This window comes from Miniopterus natalensis, chromosome X (genome assembly GCF_054644295.1).
Source record: "Miniopterus natalensis isolate mMinNat1 chromosome X, mMinNat1.hap1, whole genome shotgun sequence".
Classification (NCBI taxonomy): domain Eukaryota; kingdom Metazoa; phylum Chordata; class Mammalia; order Chiroptera; family Miniopteridae; genus Miniopterus; species Miniopterus natalensis.
In genome coordinates this window covers 10276625-10301791 of record NC_142103.1, presented here as the reverse complement: position 1 = coordinate 10301791, position 25167 = coordinate 10276625, and the positions used below count along the sequence as shown (strand labels likewise).

The 25167-nt window shown below is 40.1% G+C and overlaps 1 protein-coding gene across 1 annotated transcript in view; it reads right to left on the bottom strand.

The window, feature by feature from the left end:
- The window catches only part of ENOX2 (ecto-NOX disulfide-thiol exchanger 2), a 256343-nt gene that overhangs the window by 51710 nt on the left and 179466 nt on the right, over positions 1–25167 (bottom strand). The window contains exons 4-5 of the mRNA XM_087813666.1: positions 7586–7720; positions 1710–1865 (exon numbers count right to left, since the gene is read on the bottom strand). Of these exons, the coding sequence (XP_087669792.1) occupies positions 1710–1865; positions 7586–7682 (253 nt within the window). The 5' untranslated portion in view covers positions 7683–7720. The remainder of the gene's footprint in view (positions 1–1709; positions 1866–7585; positions 7721–25167) is intronic.

The window sequence follows — 25167 nt, the reverse complement described above, 5'->3', positions numbered from 1 at the left end:
GCCTAAGTGCATGGCTTTTGAAGTGAAAAAAAGGTAGTATCAGGGATGCACGGCCTTCTCTATTCTAAAAGCAACACACTGGAAGAAAGGGAAAAAAATCCATTGCCCATTTGTAGTGATGTTGGCACTAAGAAGAGTAAGAGACAAGGGTACAACAATGCCACTCATTCACCTAGGCACTAAACACAAATCCAGAAACGGTCACATGAGCTGGCCGGTAAGACGTACTAGGACCATCTTTTTCGCCATTCCCTAATTCTCCTGCGACATGCTAATTATTCTCCTAATTTGGTCCTCTGAGATGCTGGACTCCTAAATTTCTTACTGGTTTGGAAGGAATTCCCTGACGACAAACAAGTTCAAAGATTGGAAGAAGGTATAAGAACATTTTTTACTAGCAAGAGGGGCCAAGATGATTTGTTCAACCAACCCTGACTGATTCTAAAATTCTCTCAGTTATGAGCAGACCATACTAAATAGAATGTGGATCCCTGTGAAGGCCTGATTTAACGATTAACTGATTCCTATGTAAGGTAGCAACTAAAATAGTTGTCTGAAGTCACATGTGAAAGGTTCATGTTTATTGTGTTAGGTAAGTTAATTTGAGGTATGGCCTGTACCCCTGAGTGTGTCCCTTAACAAACAGTTCTCAAAAAAAGATTTTTATTGATTTTTAGAGAGAGAGGAAGGGAGAGAGAGAGGGAAACATCGACTGGCTGCCTCCTGAAGGCCCCCTACCCTGGATTGAGCCTGCAAACCCAGAGTGGGCCCTGACCAGGAATTGAACTGGCAACCTTTCAATGCACTGGACGACGCCCAACCAACTGAGCCACACCAGCCAGGGCCCTTAACAAACAGTTTTAATCTCTTAGCACCATTGTGGTGGCTCCCTTAAGTAGGCCACCCATTACCACTAGAACTGTGGGAAAAGCTTTAATGAGGCTTGGGTTATGTGAAGATGTAGATTTTGATCGTTTAAAGTAAATAAAACCCCAAATGGATCTGGAAAACAGACTGAATCAATTCTTATTGCTGCTACATTTAAACTGAAAAATGGCCACCATATCTTTGCAGATGTTTTTAAGAGTCTAAGGAGAAACCTATTAATTACTGACAAGATAGATACGGAGATAATTTCCACATGAACTGCACTGACTGAATGGCTGCAAGTAGTCTGACTTAGTCTCAATATTCCTCTTTGCCCTCACAGTGAGCTGAACCTGACCTCACTGTCTCCTGCTGTCCATCAGTTGAACAGCAGTAGTTTGAGTGATGTGTGAATAGCTGCTAGTAGTGGAGGACTGTTAGCACCAAATTTATATTCTCATGTGCCTCAGGAAGGCTCAGAACATACTCTATTTCTGTCACCATCAGAATGTAAGCCAGTTATGAAAAGGAGAGACTGCAAATGACAGTGTTGAGCAATTTGTGTCAGGTGCCTCCTTCTGTACCAACACACTAGAATTCCTTACTAGATGACATTAAAAATATGTTTTATCATTTGTACTGCAACCAGCATACAGAAATCTACTGCTCTGTGCATAAAATTCATCTTTGCCTACTAAGAGTAAATTTCCCTGTCTTCTGTTTTCTAGGTGAAGCTTCTGCACATACATCTATGAAACCCTTGGGTACTCTTTTGAAAAAGAAGAAAGTGTTTCTAGACAAGAAAACACTGTGATCTGTGCGGAGAGAAAGCAGAACATTACTTGGATTTGGAGGGAAAAGCGTGCAGCTTTTACAGTGTATGATCTCCTTTACGACGGGCATATCTGGTGGAATTGGAGGAGGTACTATTCCCAAGCCAGGCATCATCGGCGTTATTGGTGGAATTCCGGTCATCATTCCAAGAGCAGGATCAAAGTCTAAAAAAGGAAAGGAAAGAGAGAAAAATAAATGACACCAGGCAAAGTCAAGTGGAGGCCGAATGTTACCTTACAAACTTCACACCAAAGACCTCTCTAACACAGAGGCAGGACACTTAAGAAAACATGGTATTAGCATTTTCCAGGTCTTAAATACTGTATTATAGTATACTCATGAATTTTCCTTTTGGGATGGGGCTTTTGGTTATATTTGACCAGTGCCTCTTTGTCTCTGCATCTCATTATGCCATCCAAGGCCTTTCATAATATGACTGTGCCTTGTCTATTGGTCTTGCCTTCCCCTGGTTCCCAGCACACATCCTCTGCTCAGTTCAGACAGGGCTTCTTGCTATCCCTTGTAACACTTCCTGGCTCTCTGCAGAATAGCATGGTGTTAAGAGAATATAGTTTTGGGGACCAGGCAGACCTGGTTCTACCATTTGCTTAGCAGAATGAATCTTCTGACCGTCCATTTCTTCATTTGCAAAACAGGGTTAATTCCATCTACCTTGTAGGGAATTGTGAGGAATAAACAAAATGATGAATCATAATGTATAGTACAAAATGCCCAATAAAAACTCTTTTCTGTGCTTTCTTTCATGTTGATTTCCCTGTGTGGAATCATTTGAGCCTCCCCAAATTCTCCCCATGCCCACAGGTCTGGCTCAAGGCCCAATCTCACTAAAGAATGCTTTCCAGATAATTCTGGTTCATTCTTAACTCTGTGTCTAAAAACTATTTGTTCTACACACGTTGCCACTGAATTTTATTTTACATCATCCTTTGTTTAATTCAGGGATGCTTCTAGGATGCATGGGGGCCCCAAAACAAATATTTTTTGTGGGGCTTGCCTATATACACAATTTGATTCACTCTAAATCAGCATCAACACTATTCTGTTGGCACAATCTCACAAGATACCACAAAAGAAATACCATACCAGGCAGCTGGAGTGCTTTACTTGCCAAGCTACTCTCCTGGAACCAAGACTCTGGAAGGACTCCATAGGCATGGGCACTGAGGCTCCTTGGGGGCATCTAGTTGACTACACATTTCGGATTGAGGGTTGGAGAGTACCTCCAAAGGGGGACATGGGAACTGGTGTCCATGCAGATTCATTTTGAGATTGGGGCTCCTTGCTTAGATGACATTGCAAGCCCTGGTCAGTTCTAGACACTGGAGGGGAACTTAGAAAATCTCAAGAAAGGTGCTCTTGCTATCAAACACCACACAGGACTTGCTCTGGACTTGGGGTACCTACCCGGATGGCACTACCCGCCTAGTCAGTGCTCAGTAATGGAAGGGAACTTAGAAAATATCAAGACAGGCATTCTGAAGAATGAGATCCCCTGAGGTGTGGGCCCAGGGCAGGGCCTCTACTTGCCTGGGTGTAAAGGTGGTACTTCACTGTTTACATTTTGTCTCTATATCAAAATGCAAGCTCTTTGAGAGAAGGGTGCACATTTTACTTCTTTATTTTCCCACCTTTCAACCCTGCTCTCTGCTACAGAATGTCCGGTGGACTGCAAACAAAGTATTACATACGGTGTTCTGGTAATGTGGGGGCAGTTGCAGGTCCTATGGCTGAAAACTTTGCTCAACACACAGGGGCAATGCTTGTAATAATGTCCTTAAGGTGGCTCGGAATCCCCTGGGTGGCTCTCTAAGATTTTGAAGGATGTAGATCTAAGCAGTGGGAAGAATCTGTGGTTCTTACAAAAGCAGAACTTCGGGTACAATGGGCCCAGTGGGCGGGAGTCTCGTGATCAGGCAATTAGGCAGGTGGGTGACACATGGGCATCCCCCATTGCAAGCCAGCCCAAGGTTCTCAGGGCATTCCGCATGCTCTCACATGCCTGTCATGCTGAGATGTCAAGACCCTCGACATGTATGGGAAGAAAAAAATTTCTTCCAAGAGGAAACTTGATTTTTCTGAAAACAAATATACTTTTAGCCCTCATATGTCACCTCACCCAACATACATGTGTACATACACACTCCTTCCCTTCCTCCCTGTGGTTCTCATATCCCTACTCTCTACATACTAGTTATATGACCTGGAGGCAGGTTTCATTAATATCTGTGTGCCTCCATTTCCTTTTTTTTGTAAACATGGAGATAAAGAATGACATTTATCTCAAAGAATGAAAGGACAGAACAGATAAGAAAACCTCTGGCATGATAGGCGGTAGTCCTGATAGGTAACTTTCCTTCTTGTCATTCAAATCATGCACGCACACACTAATAAATTCACTTATGCAGGCATTCATTCCACATTCCTCAAACATTTGTGATAGCCTTCCATATTTCAGGCTCTAGACAGATGGAGATGGGGGTCCAGGTCTTCCTTTCCATCTCGGAGAACTTAAGGCCCCTGATACTCTGTTCCTATGCTGTAGGGTGAGAGCACTGTGGTTAAGAATATCATTTATGTCTTTGGAAAATTTCACTCCTTGCATGTAAGATTTTGGAAAACCTGTTAACATTACTTTACCCATTTACAAACTGTTAATTTTCAGCAGGAAAAGATTAGATTAGATTGTGTGCCAACTAAACAATCCCATCTATTTTTCACTCCTACTGAAATGTTTGTCTTCCTTTCATTGTTCTGCCTGCCTCCTCATTGTTATTCATACAGCTCTGTCACTCACAACTCTACTTTACCACAGATTACAGAAATATCAGTTCATTAAACAAGTCCTGCCACTTCCTGAGAAAGAAATGCCTGTCTCCATGTACTGTCTACTAATAAATGGAGACAAACAAAAAACAAATACACAGGATAAATATAACTCCTGACTAATGTACTCACCGCTCTGCTGTTTGGTATGATTACATTAATATTTTATGAAATTCATTTAAAAGCAAATGTATTCATGACATAGGGCTAAAGCCAGAGCAGATAAACCCCTTTCTTCCTTGTGTTCAATATGCCAAGAGTTCCACAGACTACACTGCCCAGCAGGGCTTGCTAGAGGGCAAGTTGTACATGACATTTCAAAGGTTCCTATTACAATGATTATTTCTTTTCTTTATTTTCAACCATTAAGCAGCAAAGGAGATGTGAATTTCCAATGCCAAGTAAGAAAATAACCATTTGAAAATCATGGGTCTTATACAAGCATTGTAGAACCTGAAAAATAAAAGAAGTCCAGCAATTTAAAACACCTTGGCAATAGAACACCAGAAATTCTCTCCCTTTTCCAGGCCCCTGACCTGGCTTGAGGAGCACTGCCAATAAGTACTTAGTACTACCATTTATATTAAGAATTTAATCTTCTGAAGGAGACTGAAATTGCTTTATAAAGTGCTGTGGAAAAGGACAAGAGGCATTCCTCCAAACTCCTTTTTCCAATAAATATCTTGTTTTGTTTTGCTTTTACCATCTCTTTTTCTAGCACCCTTTCCTCACTGCTTTCTTGACTCTTGGCACAGTCATTGGTGGGAGTGTCGTAAGATGTTGGTTTGTATTCCCTTTTCTGAATCGTGCACTTTCCCAAACCCCAGCTTACTGGAAATGCTGCAAATGCCGTGTGTTAGTTGAGCCAGCTTGCTCCTCAGAGTTAAAATCATGTAATGTTTCAGTGTAGCCTTGAGCCTTCCGGCTGCCTAGCAACTTTCACTTACTTACCTAGAGTAGTTACCTGGCAATATTATCATCCTCCATTCTCTGCACATATTTGAGTTAAGGAGTTACAGTGGAGGCAAATGCCCCTTCTATGCTGCAGTTCAGTTATACATTTGTCCATCCATTCCACATTTTGATGCCATGCCCTCTACCGGGTGTTGAGGTTAGAGGAATGAGCAAGACAAAACCCTTGACCTCATAGTTTAGTTTGGAAAAAGTCAAGTAAACAGTTACAATGCTGTATCATCAATAATTATCATCACTATAATTGTTTATTGGGTGCTTACAGTATGCTAGGCATTATGCTAAGCATTTTATATAATCTCATTCTAAAAGACCTGTGAGCTAGATATTATTATTCTTCATTTTATAAAGAAACAGGGGCTCAGAGGGGTTTAGTTACTTGCCCAAGGTTACACAGCCAGTAAGGGGCAGACCTAGGATTCAAACTCAGGTTAGTCTAACTCTGATGCTCTTAACCACTGCACTGCTACTCACTGTAATATGACAATTGTTTTAATGAATTAATTTAACTGCAGGTATAAGGTGAAGCAGGTGTGCTGAAAAACATGGCAGATGAGTAACAAAATACTTCTACATAATTTTTCCGAGTGTGGTGGATTAAAGATAGATACAGGTCTTTGATACTACTCTCATTAAAAGGTGAGGTCTAGGTCCCACCCCCTTGAGAACCTAGATGGGCTCTAGAACTGATTTGACCAATAGAATATGGAAGAAGGGATATTGCATCTGTTTTTAGGCCCAGGCCTTAAGAGAGAAAAAATTTCCACATATCTCTGGGAACACTTGCTATGGGAGCTCCAAGTCACCATGTAACATGTCCAACTACCATGCCAGGGAGACCATGGGGAGAGGATCTTGGAGTAAATAGAAAGGGAAGGATCTAGCTGAGGCACGTCTTTTATCTGTCCTTGCCAAGGTGCCATGCATATGAGTGAAGTCTTGGAGCCTCCATACTAGCCTGCTAGAGCCGAGGCATTCCAGTTGATACCATACGAAACAGAAGAACACCCATTTGAGTCCTGGCCAAATTCTTCGTCCAGAAAAATCTTAAAATGAAAAAAAATGATTGTGTTTTAAGTCACTAAGTTATAAAGTAGTTTGTCATACAGCGATAGGTAAACAGAATATGCTGCATGCTTGGGGTCTGGGGTGTGACTGGTTAATAGAGTTAGCTATTTTCAGAGAGTGAAAATAGAAAATATACTAAGCACCCAAACCAGACTTACTATGATTTTTCTGATTATTGAAAAGGTGCTTTGGGACCCAGCAGGGCCCCGGAGACACTGTTTTGAGCAACTGCTGTCACTGTATTATTGCTGTGTGGAAGGACCAGTTGGAACAATGACAGATGGCTGACACTGTACTAGATGTACTAAGGCTAATGATGTCTACAAAACACTAGAAACCTCAGAGGCTTCCCATTTTTGATGCCTGACAAAGATAGCACACAGGCCAGTTTTGTAGTTCAATTCTTGATATTTTCTGGCAGGCCAGTTCACTCTGTTTTCTTCCCGTAGAAAGCAACCTCCACTTTTGTGGCAGGGATGGGGGATGGTGTCCAAAGTTTTGCTACTCATTAATTGAGTGTATGAATTTCCAAGTTTTATATACATCATCTCACTTAATCTTCACAACAATCCAAAGAATAGGCAATATTATTACTGTATTCCCTATTTTACAGATGAGGAAATTTAAACTCACAGAGGTAACATAGTAAGGCCACCCAAAAAGTAGCTTTTACTAACTATGCTCTCAATCAACAGTATACACTGCTCCACATTATATACAGGTGGCTAAGCACTGAAGATTATTTTGTGGGCATAGATTTATGTTTAGATGTGATAATTTATACATAATCTGAAATAAGCTAACATTTAGTCTTCTTGGTATCAGGGCAGATCGGGCCTCAAGGTTTTTCCTGGGACATATACCTATACAGTTCATGTTACAAAAAAATACGCACACTCTAGCAAATGTCAACATCAAAATACATTGTGTCATACTGTTATATTTATGACCACATGGTCAATAAAAAGAAACACTTGTAAGGTGATTAAAAATAGCATACCAGGTAAAATTGGTTGTCCAGCAACTCCCAGTGGTGCCATTCCAAGATTATTCATTGCCGTGGCCCATGCAGTTGGGTCAGACATAGGTAGCGTCATTGCAGTGGAATCCACATTCAGAGTTCTACTATTATCAGCTAAAAAGAAATGACAAGCAAAATAATTTGTTGTATTACAGCTTCAGTGTCTAGATGACTTATCAATGTACACTCTGGCAAACTCTTTACAGAAATTGACTGATGGACAAGTGGTGGGCAAGGACTTAATTCCAGCTCTTCACAAGGGTTAAAACAATAACAGCTCAAACTGGCAGGAAGTTACAGAATTTGAAAACAGTTTACCAGATGGCATTTTAGAGTATTTCTTTCTCTCTCTCTCTCTCCTCTTTCTTTCCCTGCTCCTCCCCTCACTCCCTCCATCCCTATTTCTCTCCCTTTCTTCCCCTTCCCCCCCCCTTTTTTTAAAGAGCAGTTTTAGGTTCACAGAAAAATTGAAGGGAAGGTAGAGGGATTTCACATATAATCCCTGTCCCCACACATGTATTATAACTTCCCCCATTATCAACATCTGCCACCAGAGTGGTACATTTGTTACAGCTGATGAACCTATATTGACATATCATAATCATCCAAAAGCCATAGTTTTAACACATTAGGATTCACTCTGATGTTGTACATTCTATGGGTTTGGACAAATGTCCATCATTATAGTATCATACAGAGTATTTTCACTGCTCTAAAAATCCTCTGTGTTCTGCTTATTCATTCTTCTCCACCTTCCAGCCCTGGTAACCACTGATCTTTTTCACTGTCTCCATAGTTTTGCCTTTTCTAGAATGTCCTATTGTTGGAATGGTACAGTATATAGCCTTTCCAGATATGCTTTTTCAATTTAGTAATATGCACTTAAGGTTTCTCCATGTCTTTTCATGGCTTGATAGCTCATTTCTTTTTAGTGTTGAATAATATTCCATTTTCTGGATATAATACAGTTTATTTATCCATTCACCTATGGAAGAACATTGTGACTGTTTCCAAGTTTTGGCAATTATGAATAAAACTGCTGTAAACATTTGTGTGCATGTTTTTGTGTGGACATAAATTTTCAACTCCTTTGGGTAAATACCAAGCAACATAATCACTAGATCGTATGGTAAGAGCATGCTTAATTTTGTAAGAAACTGTCGACCTTTCTTCCAAAGTGGCCATACCATTTTGCATTTCCACCAGCAACGAATGAGAGTTCCTGCTGCTCTACATCCTCACCAGTATTTAGTGTCAGTGTTCTGGATTTTGGACATTCTTACAGGTATATAGTGGTATCTCATTTTAATTTGCATTTCCCTAATAATATATGATGTGGAACATCTTTTCATATGCTTATTTGCCATCTGTATATCTACTTTGGTGAGGTGCCTATTAAAGTCTTTGGCCAATTTTTAATTGGGTTATTTTTGTTTTTATTGCTGAGTTTTAAGAGTACTTTGCATATTTTAGATAACAGTCCTTTATTGGATGTGTATATTGCAAATATTTTCTTCCAATCTGTCTGTGGCTTGTCTTTTCATTCTCTTGACATTGTCTTTCACGGAGAATAAATTTTTAATTTTAATTAAGTCCATCTTATCAATTATTTCTTCCATGGACTGTGTCTTTGGTGGTATATCTAAAAAGTCATCACCATACCCATGGTCATCTAGATTTTCTCCTCTGTTATCTTCCAGGAGTTTTATAGTTTTGTGTTTTACATTTCGGTCTTCAATCTACTTTGAGTTAACTTTTGTGAAGGGCATACGGTCTGTGTCTAAATTCATTTTTTTTTTTTTTTTTTTTGCATGTGGATGTCCAGTTGTTCAGAACTATTTGTTAAAAAGACTATTTTTGTTTCATTGTATTGTATTTGATTCTTTGTTAAAGATCAGTTGACTCTGGTCTATTTCTGGGTGCTCTATTTTATTCCATTGACCTATTTATTCTTTTACCAATACCATACTGTCTTGATAACTGTAACTCTACAGTAAATTTTGAAGTTGGGTAGCATCAGTCTTACAGGTTTGTTCTTCTCCTTCAATACTGTGTTGGTTATTCTGGGTCCTTTGCCTCTCCATATAAATTTTAGAATCAGTTTATTGATATCAACAAAGTAACTTGCTTGGGTTTTGATAAAAATTATATTGAATCAGTTGGGAAGAACTGACATATTGATAATATGGAGTCTTCCTATCCATGACTATGAAATATCTTTCTATTTATTTATTTTACTCATCAGAGTTGTACGGTTTTCTGTTTTGTTTTTTCCAAGCATAAACACCACAGGAGCTTGGGATGATTAAGAGGTTTCCCATTCTTTTCATAGCCTAGTTCCATATGATTACTTCAACAAAGCTTCCATTCAAACTACTATGCATTCCAGCCCAGGAAAAAAAAACATCCAAGGGCTTCCACAGTAGCAATAAAAATAAAAAATTATATTCCTGATATAATTTCATATCTTTGAGGCAGTATTATTGAATAGAACTGGACATACAATCAATAGACATTAAATTAGCCAACTGAGTATTTTTAGAGTTAGAGGGATACCAGAGGATAAGCAGATAAGAGACATAGTCTCCGCATCCAAAGGTTATACAATCTAATTGAAGAGAACGATGATGATGGTGATGATGATTATTGTTATTGCTACTCTATCTCCATCCATTACTACCACTAATTATTGAACACTTGCCATATGCTAGGTAGTAGAGCACTTAGCATGTATTATTCTCATTTAACTTTCAAACAACCCCATGAGATAGGGACTATTTATATCTCCATTTAATAGGTGAGAGGACTTGAAAGGTCACATATACTGTCCAAGGTCACACAGGATGTGTACGTTTAGCCACTATGTTTTACTCTCTCCAATTAAACAATTAGGAAACATGAAAAACTCAAATAGTGTAGTTAAAAATACTACTGAAGTTTAAGGAATGAAGAGCTACTGTGACTTGAGTAGGTGGGAAATGCTTCACGGGGAAGATAGAATTTGAAAGAATAAGCCAGATTTCCATAGAATATGTCTTGAGTGATAGGTAGTTATTAGAGAGGTAAAAAAGAGGCGGGAAGATATTCCAGGAACATGGATAACATAAACCAAGACAATGAAGTGGGTTATATATGCATGTGCATGTATAGACTGCACAGTTGGGAGAGATATAACCATAAGTCATCTTAGCAAAAGCTCTCCTTTTCTGACAATTTATTCTTATAATTCTTTTTCTTATGTCCAGGGTTATATGCATTAGTTTATGCTTGTTGTAATTTTGTTACATAGTATTGCACAAAGTTGATAGAGGATTTTGTCAACAAACATCTATTGAAAGTCTGCTAAGAGTAGGAAGCAATCCTGCATAGTGATCGAGAACATGGATTTGGGAGTCAGAGGGCTCTGGACTAGAGTCTAGCTCTACTACTGTAATGTGCTCATTCTCCTCTTCTTCTCTTCTCTTCTCTCTCTTCTCTCTTCTTCTCTTCTCTTCTCTTCTCTTCTCTTCTCTTCTCTTCTCTTCTCTTCTCTTCTCTTCTCTTCTCTTCTCTTCTCTTCTCTTCTCTCTCTTCTCTTCTCTTCTCTTCTTTTTTTTGTTGGTCTGCCTTCCAGACTTCTTTTCATATTTACTGTTCATTCACTGAACATTTTCTAAGTGTCAGGCACTATTCTAGTTGTTGGAAACTTTATGGTGTGTCAAACAGGTCTCATCTTTGGTATTATAAAGCTATACTCCAGTGCAGGTGGGAGACATTAAAATACGAATGAATATAAACTAGTTACATATTGTGATAGTGCTCTGAATAAATAACTGGGTTTGATGAGAAAAAAAGTAAATGACAAAGTTAGGAAAATGATAGTAACTACCTGATAGGTTTGTTGAAGATTAAATTAGATAATGTGGGTAAACAATTTAACATGGCTTCTGGCTCATATTGAGCACTTGGTAAGTGGCAATAATAACATGGTAATAGTTAAGATGATGATGAGGTGGGCCCAGCCCTTGAAGGGCTTGAAGTCTACTGAAAGACACCGTATATGTATGAATTATTATAATACATCATATGGATATGAAACTGAGGCACAGAGAATTTAAGTAATCAGATCAATATCACACAGCTAAAAGTGGTAGAAGTATGAACCCAGACAGCTCTGATGCCAATGACCACAGTCTTATCTGTCACACTGAACTCTCTCCCAAAGAGCACTTTTATTTTCTCTGTTCTCTTAGCTCATTGAGCACATTACTATTATAGTCCTTACTAGATTATATTTTTATTACCTCTTTCTATTTCTATATATCCCCTTAGACTCTGGAACCCCGTATTCCTCCTTGTTATTCCTATTACTTAGACACACATGGCTGGCATGGAGTAGATGTTCAATAAACTATTTTAAACAAATTAATGAAGAGATATATGACTATATATAAGAGAGTCCTGCACAGACATTCTTCTTCCCAGAAGCAGGTGCCAAGCTATCCAGAATGGGATACTACTCTGTTGTTGTATTAAGATAAAATTTCTTTTGGTGGTTTTCTTCTGAGTACAGAATATTAAACATTTTAAATGAAGAGTGAGAGGAAAATAAAATTATGATAATTTGAGGTATTATAATCCTAACATGCTGAAAATATGAGAAAAATCACAATTACAGAAATACAAATCTGGAGGTGGGAAAATAATTTTCATCACAGAGAAATTCTTCATGGGTAAGAAAAAATGGACTGGAATTTCTTTGAGTATTTAAGGTAATTAAATTTACTAAAATAAATGTGCATATAGCAGCCATATTTGTTAGTTCCTTGAGGGCAGAGGATATAAAGCTCATCTACTTTTGTATATTCTACAGTGACTAGCTCAAAGTAGGTGCCAATAAGTGCACTTTTAAATAAGTTAACTCTGCAAGAACTTAGCAGTTGTACAAAGTGTGGCTTACCCGCAATGCCTATTTCATAGACCAACATCCACATAAAATCTCTTTGCATTGTGCAGTCCTGAACCATGGACTTGGCTCTCTAGTCATTTCTGTAGAAGGAAGATAGTGGTCCAAAGCTGGGTGAGACATTAGACCTCTGGAATATACCAGGACTTATATAAATGGTGAATAATAGTATTAATGATAGTAATTATAGCAAGACTAATAATAATTAACATTTATTTAATACATAAATATGCCAGGCACTTTTCTAAGTACTTTATGTACATTACTTTAAAACACAACAACCTATGAAGGACAGCCTCTCGTTATTCCTGTCATTATTCCCATTTTCCTGCTGAGGTACCAGGAATAGAGTTTAAGCAACCTGTTCATGGTCATACAGCTAGATTGCAGTGGAGCCAGGGTTCAAACCCAGGCAGTTTGGCTCCACAATTCATGCTCTTAACTACTATGCTACACTAAACTACGGAAGTCATGAGGTTATAGAATATTTGAGCTGGGAGGGCTATAGAGCTCATCATCATATCAATAGGGGCTCCCATCTATTTCAGTGGGTCTTAACTGGGGCTAATTTTGCCCCCTCCCCCAGGTTACATATGGTAATATTTGAAAACATCTTTGTTTGTCACAATTAGGAGCTGGGAGGTGTTACTGACATCTAGTGCATAGAGGCCAGGGATACTGTTAAACATCCAACAGTGTACAGGACAGCCACCCCCCAACCCAACAGCAAACAATTATCTGGCCCAAAATGTCAACAGTGCCAATTCTGAAAAGTCCTGCTCTGTTGCAGCAATTTTCATGTGTTCTTACTGGACAGTCCCTTATACCTGTTTTCTCACAATTCCTTCCCATCCACCACATGTGCAGCCAATCCTAACATCTGCAGTTTACACTCTACTCCCTTAGGCTACCATGGTAAAACTAACCTGATCACCTCCCCCCAACCAAGAAGCTATGAACATGTTTAGCATGGTTACTTTCATGCTTCACACCAAAGAAACGATCCTTATGGTGGGGAGTCCAGGTGCCATGGAAGGCTGACAGGGTACTGTTTACAGAGTGGTTCTGGGAATAGCACTAGGAATACCGTGACAAAGGAAGGGGAGAGGAAGTTCAGAAAATGCTTGCATAGAACAGGGAAGAAATCCCCATCTCTGGCATATCACACCCATACAGTAGGCACTCAAGAAATATTTCCTGCGAAAGATTACAGCACAAGGGCACAATTTGGTGTCCTAGAACTAAATAACATTGTGCTTCCTGTCTCTGGTTAAGAAAAAGGAAACAGCAGGATAAATCATGTTTTGGGTCTGCATTAAGCCTAGGGCTCAAGGTTTTATCTTCTGTTTGGTATTTATTGCCCATGAAGCAATATATTGTGCATTGTAAGTGTTATTTTGAATCCCTCTTCATTTTCTTTGAAAAGTAACAATCCATCATTGTTTGTGATCAATGCACTGAAGCCCTGCTCTTTCTCTGACCACAGTCATCACCACCAGTGACGCCACAGCTTGCAACACTGCTATGTAGGGTGAAGCAACTGACAGGCGTTTGTAAGACAAGGTTCCCAGGTGGCTTAAGAGAGATGACGCTATTAGTCAGGCAAGGGCTTTGTCTCCTTGTAGCCCTCAAGGGGATCCGGATGTCACAGCATATTCTTCCTTGGGGAAGGGGAGGGAAAAATAAAAGGGAAAGGGAGTTTTTATGCTAGCCTATATAGTAGGGACTCATTCTCATGTGGACTGTGAGTGTGGCAGGGCGGAGGGTGGGAGACAGTAGCTTGACCCTCAAGGTATGCAGGTGAAAACTTCTGGGTAGGGGGTGCTTTCACAAACTGAGCCTCACGCATCCAGGGAGAATCACTGCTCTGGTCTATAAGCTGCAGGGTCCTGGAGGTAGCCACATCCATGTTAGAGCAGTGATAAGGCTGTTCAAGGCTTTCAACTAGATCTATAAGAAGCTAGGGCACCAAGCCAGACTTCTAGATGGCAGCTGCAGTGAGGATGGGAGTGTGTTAAGGAGGAAGTCCACAGGTCTGGGCATGTGCCTCTCCAAGGAACTCACGGTACATACCCTACATTTATAAAGGCAACAGGGTGTAGTGGAAAGAATACAGACCTTGGGGCCAGATAGATCTCTGCTCTATTATTGACTTGCTTTGTGACTTTAGGCAAGTTCCACAAATTCTGTAGCCTGTGTATTCACCTGTAGTTGGAGATAATGATACCTTTCTCTCAGGTACTAAGCTAACGGTAATAATGCTGATTCCTAATACTGACTTAGCTCCTTATTATGTGCCAAACACTGTTTTAAGGCTTTATATATATTATGTAATACAATCCTCACAAACCCATGAGGTAGGTAATATTTATCATTAGACCCATTTTACAGATAAGGAAAATGAGACACAAAGAAGTTAGGAAGTTACACAAGGTCACAGATGGAGTTAATACTGGTGTTGAAATTCAAATTCAGGTAATATGGCTCCAGAGCCCACACTTTTAGCCACTGAGTTATATGTCATCACTATACTATAAAGAATGCTGAGCCGGAAATCTGACTCAGAGCAAGTACTCAGTCATGATCTTAGTCCCACTTCCTTTATCTTTCCCTTTCTTTTTACCAGTCAAGGAAGAAACCATTCATTTGCCATGTTGGGGTTGCTTCTCCCACTTCTCTGAACTGAAGTTAGGGGCCTCCTTTGTTATTTCAGGGTGGGCTGGCACAGGTTGAAGAATCTCAAGGATAGTCTTTGTCACTTCAAGGTCATTAGCTAAATGTGAGCCACAGTTAGTAAGAGCAGTGGCTAACTGCACTAAGAGGTTCTCTGGATTAAGAACCATAATTCCTCACCCCTGGCTTCTTGGGCTTCTGAAATGCCAGTGAACTCATACTATTCTGGTCTAGGGTGATTGATTGACTGTGGCCCTCTAGTTTTTAGGATTGCATCATCACATCCATTCCATATTTCCTCACTTAATATTTAGATAAACAACACTGAACGCATAGATGGCAAAAATGCTACCTTACCCCAGCTCTTTCAACATCTGCACTAATTGCCTGTTAAGTCACATAGTTCTTTCCTGGTTTTGAAACATACATATTAATATTACTGTCAGGATCCCAAAAGTTGTAGCTACTGATTTTCAACTAGAAATCTTAATATCTATCAAGTCAACTAATTGCATTTCAGGTACTGAGAATGCTCTTTAAATTAATGGCATGGCTGGTGGTAAAGGGGGGATGGAGAAAGGGAAGACAGAAGAATGAGCTCCGTAAGTGCCCAAAGCTCTGTGGCCTATGCTTTTCTGAGGTAAGTTGACTTGGCAACCTACTGCTACATTGTTGGAAGTCTGGCAAGATCTCTTGGAGAGAAAAAAAAAGAACAGCCCTGGGGTTAATCCACAAGCCATTTTTCCTTTAGCTTTGATTGCTGAAAATCTTTACAACATGTTTCAGTCCACTTCCTTGCCACAGGAGATAGAGTACAACAAAGAGAAATACAGCATGGACTAGGTATGGAATTAGGAGGGCCGAGTTTGAACTCTGGCTAAACTATTCACTTGCTGTGTAACAATCACACCTGTGTTTCTCAAAATGCAGTCCACCATGTACATCAGAATCACCTAAATATTAAATTAAACATGTTAAATCCATTACTACTGGGTGGCATCAAGGTGAAAAATCCATGTTTTCCTGCCCTTTGAGGGGCTCATAGACTAGCAGGAGAGACAAACATGAAAAGAAAAACTACTGCATAGTTGGATAATGGCTACACAGAGAGATGTGAAGAAGGGGGAGGCAGTTACTCTGCTAGGAAGACGAAGGGAGCATAGAGGATGTGATGCGAAGCTGGAGAAGGAGACTTTAAAGTGAGTTTTGAAAGATAAGTCAATTATTATGGCACTCTGGATATCTTAAAATGTGTAGGAGATAAGGCTGTATCTGTGCTAAGTCTAAAACCTGGAATAGAAATTGTTGTTTGGGGGATGGGCATTTGTGTCAAATACTTTTCATACCTGTTTACTTATTATTTCTCTCTCCTACAACTAGAATGTTAAACAACTGGAATCATTTTGTATTTTCCAGTTGGTTGGACTTCGAGAGGATGAGTATGAGACTAAACTGTTGACTTGCTTTGCAAGTCACTAGTTATAAGGCCATGGTCTAGGTAACTGCGGTGGGACACTGGCCATGACCACTATAAACAAGGTGTTAAATCCTACTGATAATGGGAACTTTGGCTTGAGAACTAGCCGCCTCAGCAGAGTCATCCTCACTTATTAAGGGCAATGTTATATATACACACACAGACGCAGGAGGCAGTGCCTAATGGCTCTGCTTTAGGCCAGCAGGCCCAGCCCCTTTCTAGCTTCTTTGACTCTACAGGCAGCCTAACTTGAGTTTTCAAACTCTACCTCAATTTGACAAATAATCAGAAACCTTTAGTATACAGAGCTTCACACTGTCCCACCTTCATGTTTTAAAGTGATTTTTTTTCTGCAACACACATCCCTCAAACCCCATTATGTCTTTGGGTAGACCAAGCATGATAAACTCTCAAGCCTTAATGCTATGTGACCCTGAAAGAAGAAAAAATGTGGTTATAACAGTAGTTAAGATCATGGTCTTTGGATTAGATCTGAGTTCCAATCCTGACTCGCCGCTTATTAGCTGTGTGATGCTAGAGACATGACATAATGTCTCCATTCTTCATTTTCTACATCTGAGAAATGAGGACAATAATAGTATCTATCTTACCGGGCTGTGGTAAGGGGTAAAGGAGGAAAAATGTGAAAAGGGGACCCACTGCAGCGCCTAGCTTCAGTAAGTAGTAGTACAATACTAGTAATTATTATTAATATATTAACCACAGTGGACATTATCTCGGATAGCTTATGGAAAGCAGGGGCCACTGCGGGTGGAGGGAGAGCGCAGTGGTATAATTCCTTCAGGTGAAAAGGAGAAGTCAGTACCAGTACTGAAACCAGCCACTGAAAGAGTGGGGGGGTGTGTTTAAACAAAAAAGAACAAGGTGGCTTCTCTTTAACCAGTTCTTTACCAAGAACACTGCCAGGAAGAACAGCAGGGCTCATTTATACGCCTCTCGTCTGATTGATGCATTTTCTAAAAGTGGTACTGCTAATAAAATCCTCAGAATATTTTCTGGCGTTACCCTCCTCCCCCACTGTATATATCCCCCATCCATCAGACCTGCTGTCAAAACCATTTGCTTTTTTCTCCGAAAGCATGGATGGCATTTGCATCTGTGCTCTTTCTCTCGCAATCACCCCATTTGATGAGGACAGGAGGCAATGGCGTAGGCAAGAGAAGAACTTGCTATTCATCATCAGCTTTCCAATAAAACAGGGAGGTTACGGCCATGGCTCTGACCTCTGTACAGCTGGACAGAGGACACTCACTGTATCAGTCTAGTTGAGGAACAATCCAATGGAACTGATCTGGTCGTCAGTTTTTGATTCTGGGACAGTATGAATAATAGGACAGGACAGTATCAGTACAGGAACCAGCCATTAATAGTGGGGAATATATTCAAACAAAAAAGAACAAGGCTGCTTCTCTTTCCAGACATAATTCTTATATATGACATATTTTGCCCCACTGAATTCAAGAGTTATCCCGAATATTTTAACATAGCAATAGTCCAAATAACAAACACATGTGAGTTATTGATTTTCCTTCCTTTTATCCATTTCTGCCGAAACTTAAATTTTCTTCTTGAGTGAATCTCCAGGCCACTAGTGACATCACTTTTAATCCATTTGTGCTTTTTTAAAAATTGGCATTAACATGGAGGAGACAAAAGCTGTTAAAAAATAAGACAACTAGGTTGGTGATGATCTTCAGAGCAAACCTTCCAGGGATTGGTAGAGCAAATTTGATTTGAAAATGATTACAAAGGGTGAATTCCCTGTAAATAATGAATTGGAAAGAAAATCAGGCTGGGTGTTTGCTTATGCACTTATTTCCACATGGAAGAAAAGTCATAATTCCTGTCAGCCTGTGCTTACAGCATGCCTACACTGGCCAAAGAGAAACCAACCAGTGATGAAAGTAAATATACAAGCCCACCCATTCACTGCATTTTCTGTCAGGTCCAACACCAAGGAAAGCCATAATGATAATAAGTCTTTGGGTAACAACCCATAAATCCATGGTTACAGTTCAAGCACTTAACTTCAAATTCCCAAATGGCCATGCCTCTGTTCTTTGCTCTCCCAGGAGCTAGAAGTTCACTGTCAGAAAGGGGGAGGTGGGAAGGGGGAGGCAAGGCAGCTGAAATACTCAATGAGCCCGGGAAAATTCTGGAAAAGCATGCTCTCCTCACAAATCACAACTTCTTGAGAAACTAACTGGGATGTCACTGGGAGACACAGGGCAAACGGGCTGAGCTTTTAATAAAAGCGCACCTAGCTTTTAAGAGTACCATTCCTTAAAAATGTAAAGCTAGTTTCTGTATATCAAATCCTATTTTCCACTGACTCACACTGTCTTTTTCTCAATGCTTAAATTAAATATTGAGTAGATACAAAGGGGAGTTTATAAGATACAAGTGTAAAGTACAAAACAATGATGCAATGAAAATTGCATATTCAACATGCAGTTTAAGAAAAAGAACATAACCATTACCTTTAAAGGTCTCCATGTGCCCCTCCCTGAGTCCTTCCATCTCCCCTTAGAGATAACCATGGTTCTGAATTTTGTGGTAATCATTTCTTGCTTATTTTTACGGTACTGCTACATTCGATGAGGCTGTCCTTTCAGAAATGTTTTATCTGAATTTCTGAAGGATTCTTTAGTTGCCAGGAGCTTTAATTCATGCTGTTCTCCCTCACATTCCTCTCCTCTCCCTCAATCTCCTCACCCAGCTTGCCCAGCAGTTAGTGATCTATGAACATGAGTGTCAAAGGTATCATTTAGTAATGAATCCATGTGGAAAGACACTAATTCTTTTGTAACACGGCTACTTTCATTTTGTTTTACAAGCAAATCCCTGCATGGCCTTAATTTGTTTACCTGGAGGTTTGGGGACATGGAAATGGCAGTGGGCTAGAGGTCAGGGTGACAGGGCTGTGTATATCGCCTAGCGTGGGTACCTGAGGGGGTTTGGAGTCAGAAGACAATGATGTGTGACCTTGGACAAGTCACTTAATGTCTCCGAGTTTTGGTTTCCTCTTCACAAAAATGCAGACAATGATAATACTAATTCCAGGGTTGGTAAGATGGTTAAACAAGAAATTATTAATTGTAAAAATGTTTTGAAAACTGTAAGGAACTTTAAAAATGTTGGTTAATGATGCTGTTTCTCTGTCGCTATTGTTGATGCTGTAATATCAATTCTGTTAAAGTCAAGGTAAAGGACTAGATGGTTATGAATTTTCAAAGTCTGAAGCTAATTCACAGATTTATCCTTGCCAGCTGTCTGGCAAAGCTGGCACAACACAGACAAAATTAAATTTTCTTTTCTAAATCTGTATTACCAGTCTATGTGGAAACTTTCCACCTAGTGAAACATCTTCCTTAAATCCCATTATTCCTGCCCAAGTGGCATGTGTGGGAGTTGTGTTTGCTCTAAACTACGTCAGTGCTGGACCCTAGGGCAGAAAGCAAGCCACATTACAGGCATCTAACATTATCTCTTCTTAGTCATTCCTCAGAGGAAGGTGCTAGCTGGAAACTCCAGTAGAAATGTATGCAAGACTCGCTCATCACCTGATCACTTCGTGCCTGAGGAACCTTCTGAAGGTCCTGACTTTTGCCTGTGTGATATTACCATAATCATTTGCATGTCATTTCCATTTTGTTTTTTAAAAGGGTATCTCCTTGAAGAGCTATGGGAATGAGAGTAAGCAGTGGAAAGCCACGCTTCCATTCTGCAAACGATATAATCAAAACTGTAAATGGGCAAAAATATACACAAGAGACGCTCTATAAAACTGCTGGCAATTATTTCAGTGAACAGACGCAAATTGTGCCCGATTCCCCCCAGCTGCCACAGGTGTTGAAGGAAGAGCTTCAAACAACAGAGGGGAAATATCGATCATCTTTTTGAGTAGGAAGCCAGGCTACCTGCTTGGGTGCCCAGGAGGGGGTAAGGGAGGAAGAGTGTGGGTAATATTCCCACACGTTTCCCAGCCTTGAGGCTAGACAGCCACATGCCCATCTGCTGTTAAGAAAAAACAAACAAAAACCAGATAGGGCTTAAACACATGGGACAGGCTGTTTGACCTCTGAGGTTGCAAGGCTCTTGCCCTCCGCCTAACAGCTGACGCCTGGAACAAGAGGCCAGCCACACATGGATTGTGCAGGGGCTGGCACTAGGGCTCCTGCTGAGGGGGCGGCTGCAGCTATGGCAACAAATGCCCAGGAATGAGTTAGCACCAGCCAAAGGGGTTAATGGGAGAGGCAGGGCCTTTTATACAAATGCATTAGGTAAAGAAACTCCATACAGCAAGGAGGAGGTCCATTAATAAAGCTGAGTGATAAAATCCACCACCATTCTTAAATTGGGCTTGGCTACTTAAACTGCATTTCCAAATCAGTCTCCTGTGTTCTAGTTGTTCATTGAGACACTACACTTGTTTAAAGAATAGAAACAATACCATGATATGCAGTATAATAGGAGAAAATAGGATAGGTAAAAAGGTGTAAAATTAGACTTGCCAACGGTGGAAGAAAAAACAAGAGATGTGTATGTTCTGAGTATGTTCAAACAGTTTGTTATTACTAACAACCACCACCTGACAATAAATTACTGCCCTACATGTGGATTACAAGCTGCATTATTACGATGCATTAGAATCAATCTGAGAGCTAATGATAATGGGTGGTTGGGTGGCTAAACACGGTCCCCAATTACTGCTGAGTGCCCTCTCCTTTTGTGGCTACAGAATAACTGTCATCAATATTCTCCTATAGAGAATGTTTTCTTATCAGCATTATGTCTTCAAAACATCCCTGGAGGACAGGTCTATATTGATGGGCTTTTTCTGAAGAAAACAGGGAGGTGTGGAGAGGTTAAGTGTAAATTACCAGAGGCGGCACCACCGTTCCATAACAGAATGTGGGTTATAAAGGGAGACAAGGTACAGAGCAAAGGGCTTTGGGCTGTTCTTTCAATGATGGCAGTGCCTACTGAATGCCATGGATCAGAGTTTTCAGTCCCACTTTCAGCTACAGAGAAAATGTAGACTCCTTACGCCACTACAGTAGGAATTTCTGATTGTAGCTCAGAGCACAGAAGCACAGAATACATTTTTACTTCTGGCAGAATATAATGCAAGCTCAGAGTAAAATTTTACTTCTGAGAAGGAAAGAAGAGTACAATTACACCAGTATAATCCATTTGGATAGTACTTCCAGGTTTCACAAATGAACAAATGATACTTAATTGAGCTCCTATTATGATTTTTTTTAGTATCTGAGAGGGACACAAGAGAAGCAAAAGACAGTTCCTTTCCTCAGAGAGCTTATAATTTACTAGGGGTGGAGGTGGGCAAAGTCACACACAAAATAAAGACCAAACAAGACTCCAATAGAAAGCCTGAGTATAAAGTACTAAGTATAAAGTATAATCCTCTTTGTCTTACTGGTTAGAGAAAAAGAATGAGAAAACCTGAAAAGTGGAAAGTTGGTAAGTTCTTGCCTAAATACTACCAGTAAAACTTAAACTGACAAGTACATTAAGGCACTTCCATCAGCAGTGAATGTACTCACAAATGGGGGTGGCCAAAACAAATGAACAGGAGAGAGCATGAAGTAAATTAGGAGGACAAATGAAGTTAAAGAGAACCAGGATGGAGATGTCTGCCATTATTTGAACATGATCATGTCATTTTTGAACCAAACTCCACTGATAGGATCGGCTTCCCTGGGGCCAGTGCTTCTCAGGTAAGCACATCTGGTTGGCATATCCCTATATACAGCAAAGAGCTAGAGGGCAGATGACTCAAGATGGAGTGCTCTGGTGAACATACGAAAGGCAGATAATCTGTGTTGTGGGCTAAAGAGAGGCCCACATGTTTTAGCTATTAGACATACAAAGTGGCTAAGCTGTCATCCTGTTTCAAAAATTAAGGTGTTTGATTTGTGTGTCTGTCCAGATGGAGTGTTAGCTCCCTCAAGGAGGGATTAAATTTTCCTGAAAAAGCATTTTGGATCTGTTTTAGTGAATTAGCTGGTATTCATCGATATTCCAGATGATGCCTTCCTAAACCACTTCACCCTCAACTCTTCTCTGCTCCACAGCCTCAGACTATACATTCCACCTTGCTTGTCTTGCAAACACAAGTAGCTGTAGGAGACTTGGGCAGGGGATGTGGATTACTCTATAAAACCTAGCCACTGACTACACATATTGTCCTGCATACAGTGGGTCAGCAGTGTGACTGTCATAGATGAAAGCTGAATGTTACAAGGAGCAACAGGCTACAGAGCTTTCCTAGATCTACTAGTACAATCCTCATTGAGAAGAATTAAATTCAAAATTCCAATCTGACTATATCTCCTTCTGTAGAACCTATTCTCTGGAATAGAAAATTGTCCATTGCTATTTCTTTTAAGGAAATTTGAAAGAGACCACAATTATGCCCAAAGGAATTGTCATGCTGTAAGTTTGTGACCCCAGCCCCTATAGCTTAAAGGTATTATAGTTCTGATAATAGCCTGAATGCTGCTTTATAACCTCAGAACCCACCTTTGGATTTTTGCAGGAATATAAATGGAAAGTTATTATATGAACGTTACTTGTATAACTTGAACTGATGAGTATATTAGACACATACATCAGGAGTACATGAACTCACAACGGGGTTGGTCAAAGGAGGTGAGCTAGAAAGACAGCCCATGGTAAATTAGGAAGACAGATGAAGGTTAAAGGGAACCAGGATGAAGGTGTCTGCCATTATCTAAGTATAATTATGTCTTTTTTTTTTTTTTTTTAAAGCCAACTCCACTGATAGATAGGTCCTGCTTCCCCAGAGGCTGCACTTCTCAAGCAAGCAAGCTTGGAAGTCATTTGGGAAGAAATATTTCTTTCCTCTGACATGAGCAGCTAGGTGTAAAAGATGAGCAGACATTTGCTTTGGGAGCAAGAGGTGCTGAGCTTAATGCCCATCATCTCCCGGAGATGATGATGTATTGTATATGCACATAAAATCACTGCAGATGCTTGCTATTTCCAGGGGGTCAGAGTACACAGTCTTTTATCTCCAAATGTCTGGTTTTCAACCTGGATATATCTTGAAATCTGTTTTGAATACAGCACAGACAGAAAGGTTTTGGTCAAGCATGCAGAGACTAACCTTCAAGCACAACAGAATGCTAGGAGAGCTGCCTGACCTTCGTAGTAAAATTAATTTGATGCTTACAATCTAACCCAGAGTCCATAGGCTTTCTTTATATGACAGAGTAACAAGACAATTTAGCAGGGATTATTAAATTCCACTTAAGCTCATCAGAGGGGAGGACTGAGGTTGATGCTTTTCAGGACACCGGCGAATTGGCCAAACCACATGGCCAACAAGGAAAGGAAGAGAGACTTCCAGGGATAAAGTGAAAGGGGCTACACATGGTACTCAGTAGGCACTCAATGAGAACTGATTCAATGAATGAGGCAAAGAGTGAGCCAAATCTGATGTGTGACACCTAGGGAGCCCCTTCTCTAGCACCCACTGATGCAACATCAATTCCGATGAGCTTCTCACACAGGGAAGACATTTGACAAGTGCCAGAGACCCCACAGTGAGCCCGGAAGGTGAGTGGGTTAGGGATGGTACAAGACAGGCCACCTTGCATTCCCCTCCCATTCCAGCGGCTGGTAAGAAGTCTGGGGCAAGAGACTGCTAATCAGAAATGAAGAAAGTCAAATGGATACCAACGAATTAAGAAGGATGTATCCTCTCCAAGATGGTTAAGAAGCCTCAAATAGGAGAACTCTGTTGGGTTTTCAGACAGCCTCTGTAACAGTAGTACCAACTCCAGCATTACCCAGGAGAAATAAGTGTTCTAGTCTCTACACTTTAGCAAGTGTGCTGTACACAAAGGCCTGTTGACAGTAGGAAATCCTGGTCGGTTTTATCTAAGCAATGTAATAATGTAACTTTCTGAATCTGATGCTTTTTATTTGAACATCCATTATAATGACTCATCTCTGCTCTTCTTTCTTTACCAATGATATTTGCATTTTATTAGCAAATATAATTTCATAGAGCATGATAAGGGAATCAAATTTACCTAACTTGTTTCCATCACAGGAGCAGAAGGAATTCTTCAATGGTCTGTTTTGTATCATTCTACTGATTTCAGTAAGTTTTACTTTAATATTAATTTAATATCAGAGAGATAATATGGTTTCATCTAAGTGAAACCCCTCTCATATTTTCCCACTGGAACTGAAAAATTTCCAGTTCTCTGGGGGTTCTCTTGTATCACAGAATGCTGACATTGTATTTTTCTAAAAGACAGCACTAATATGATTCTCTAAATGGCTATCAGCATTTTACCTTATATGAATAGTTAAATGGGTGTCTGTGATGTTTTCCCTGCTGGATTGTAAGAACTCTGAGGGCAAGGATAGTACCTTATACACTGTTTA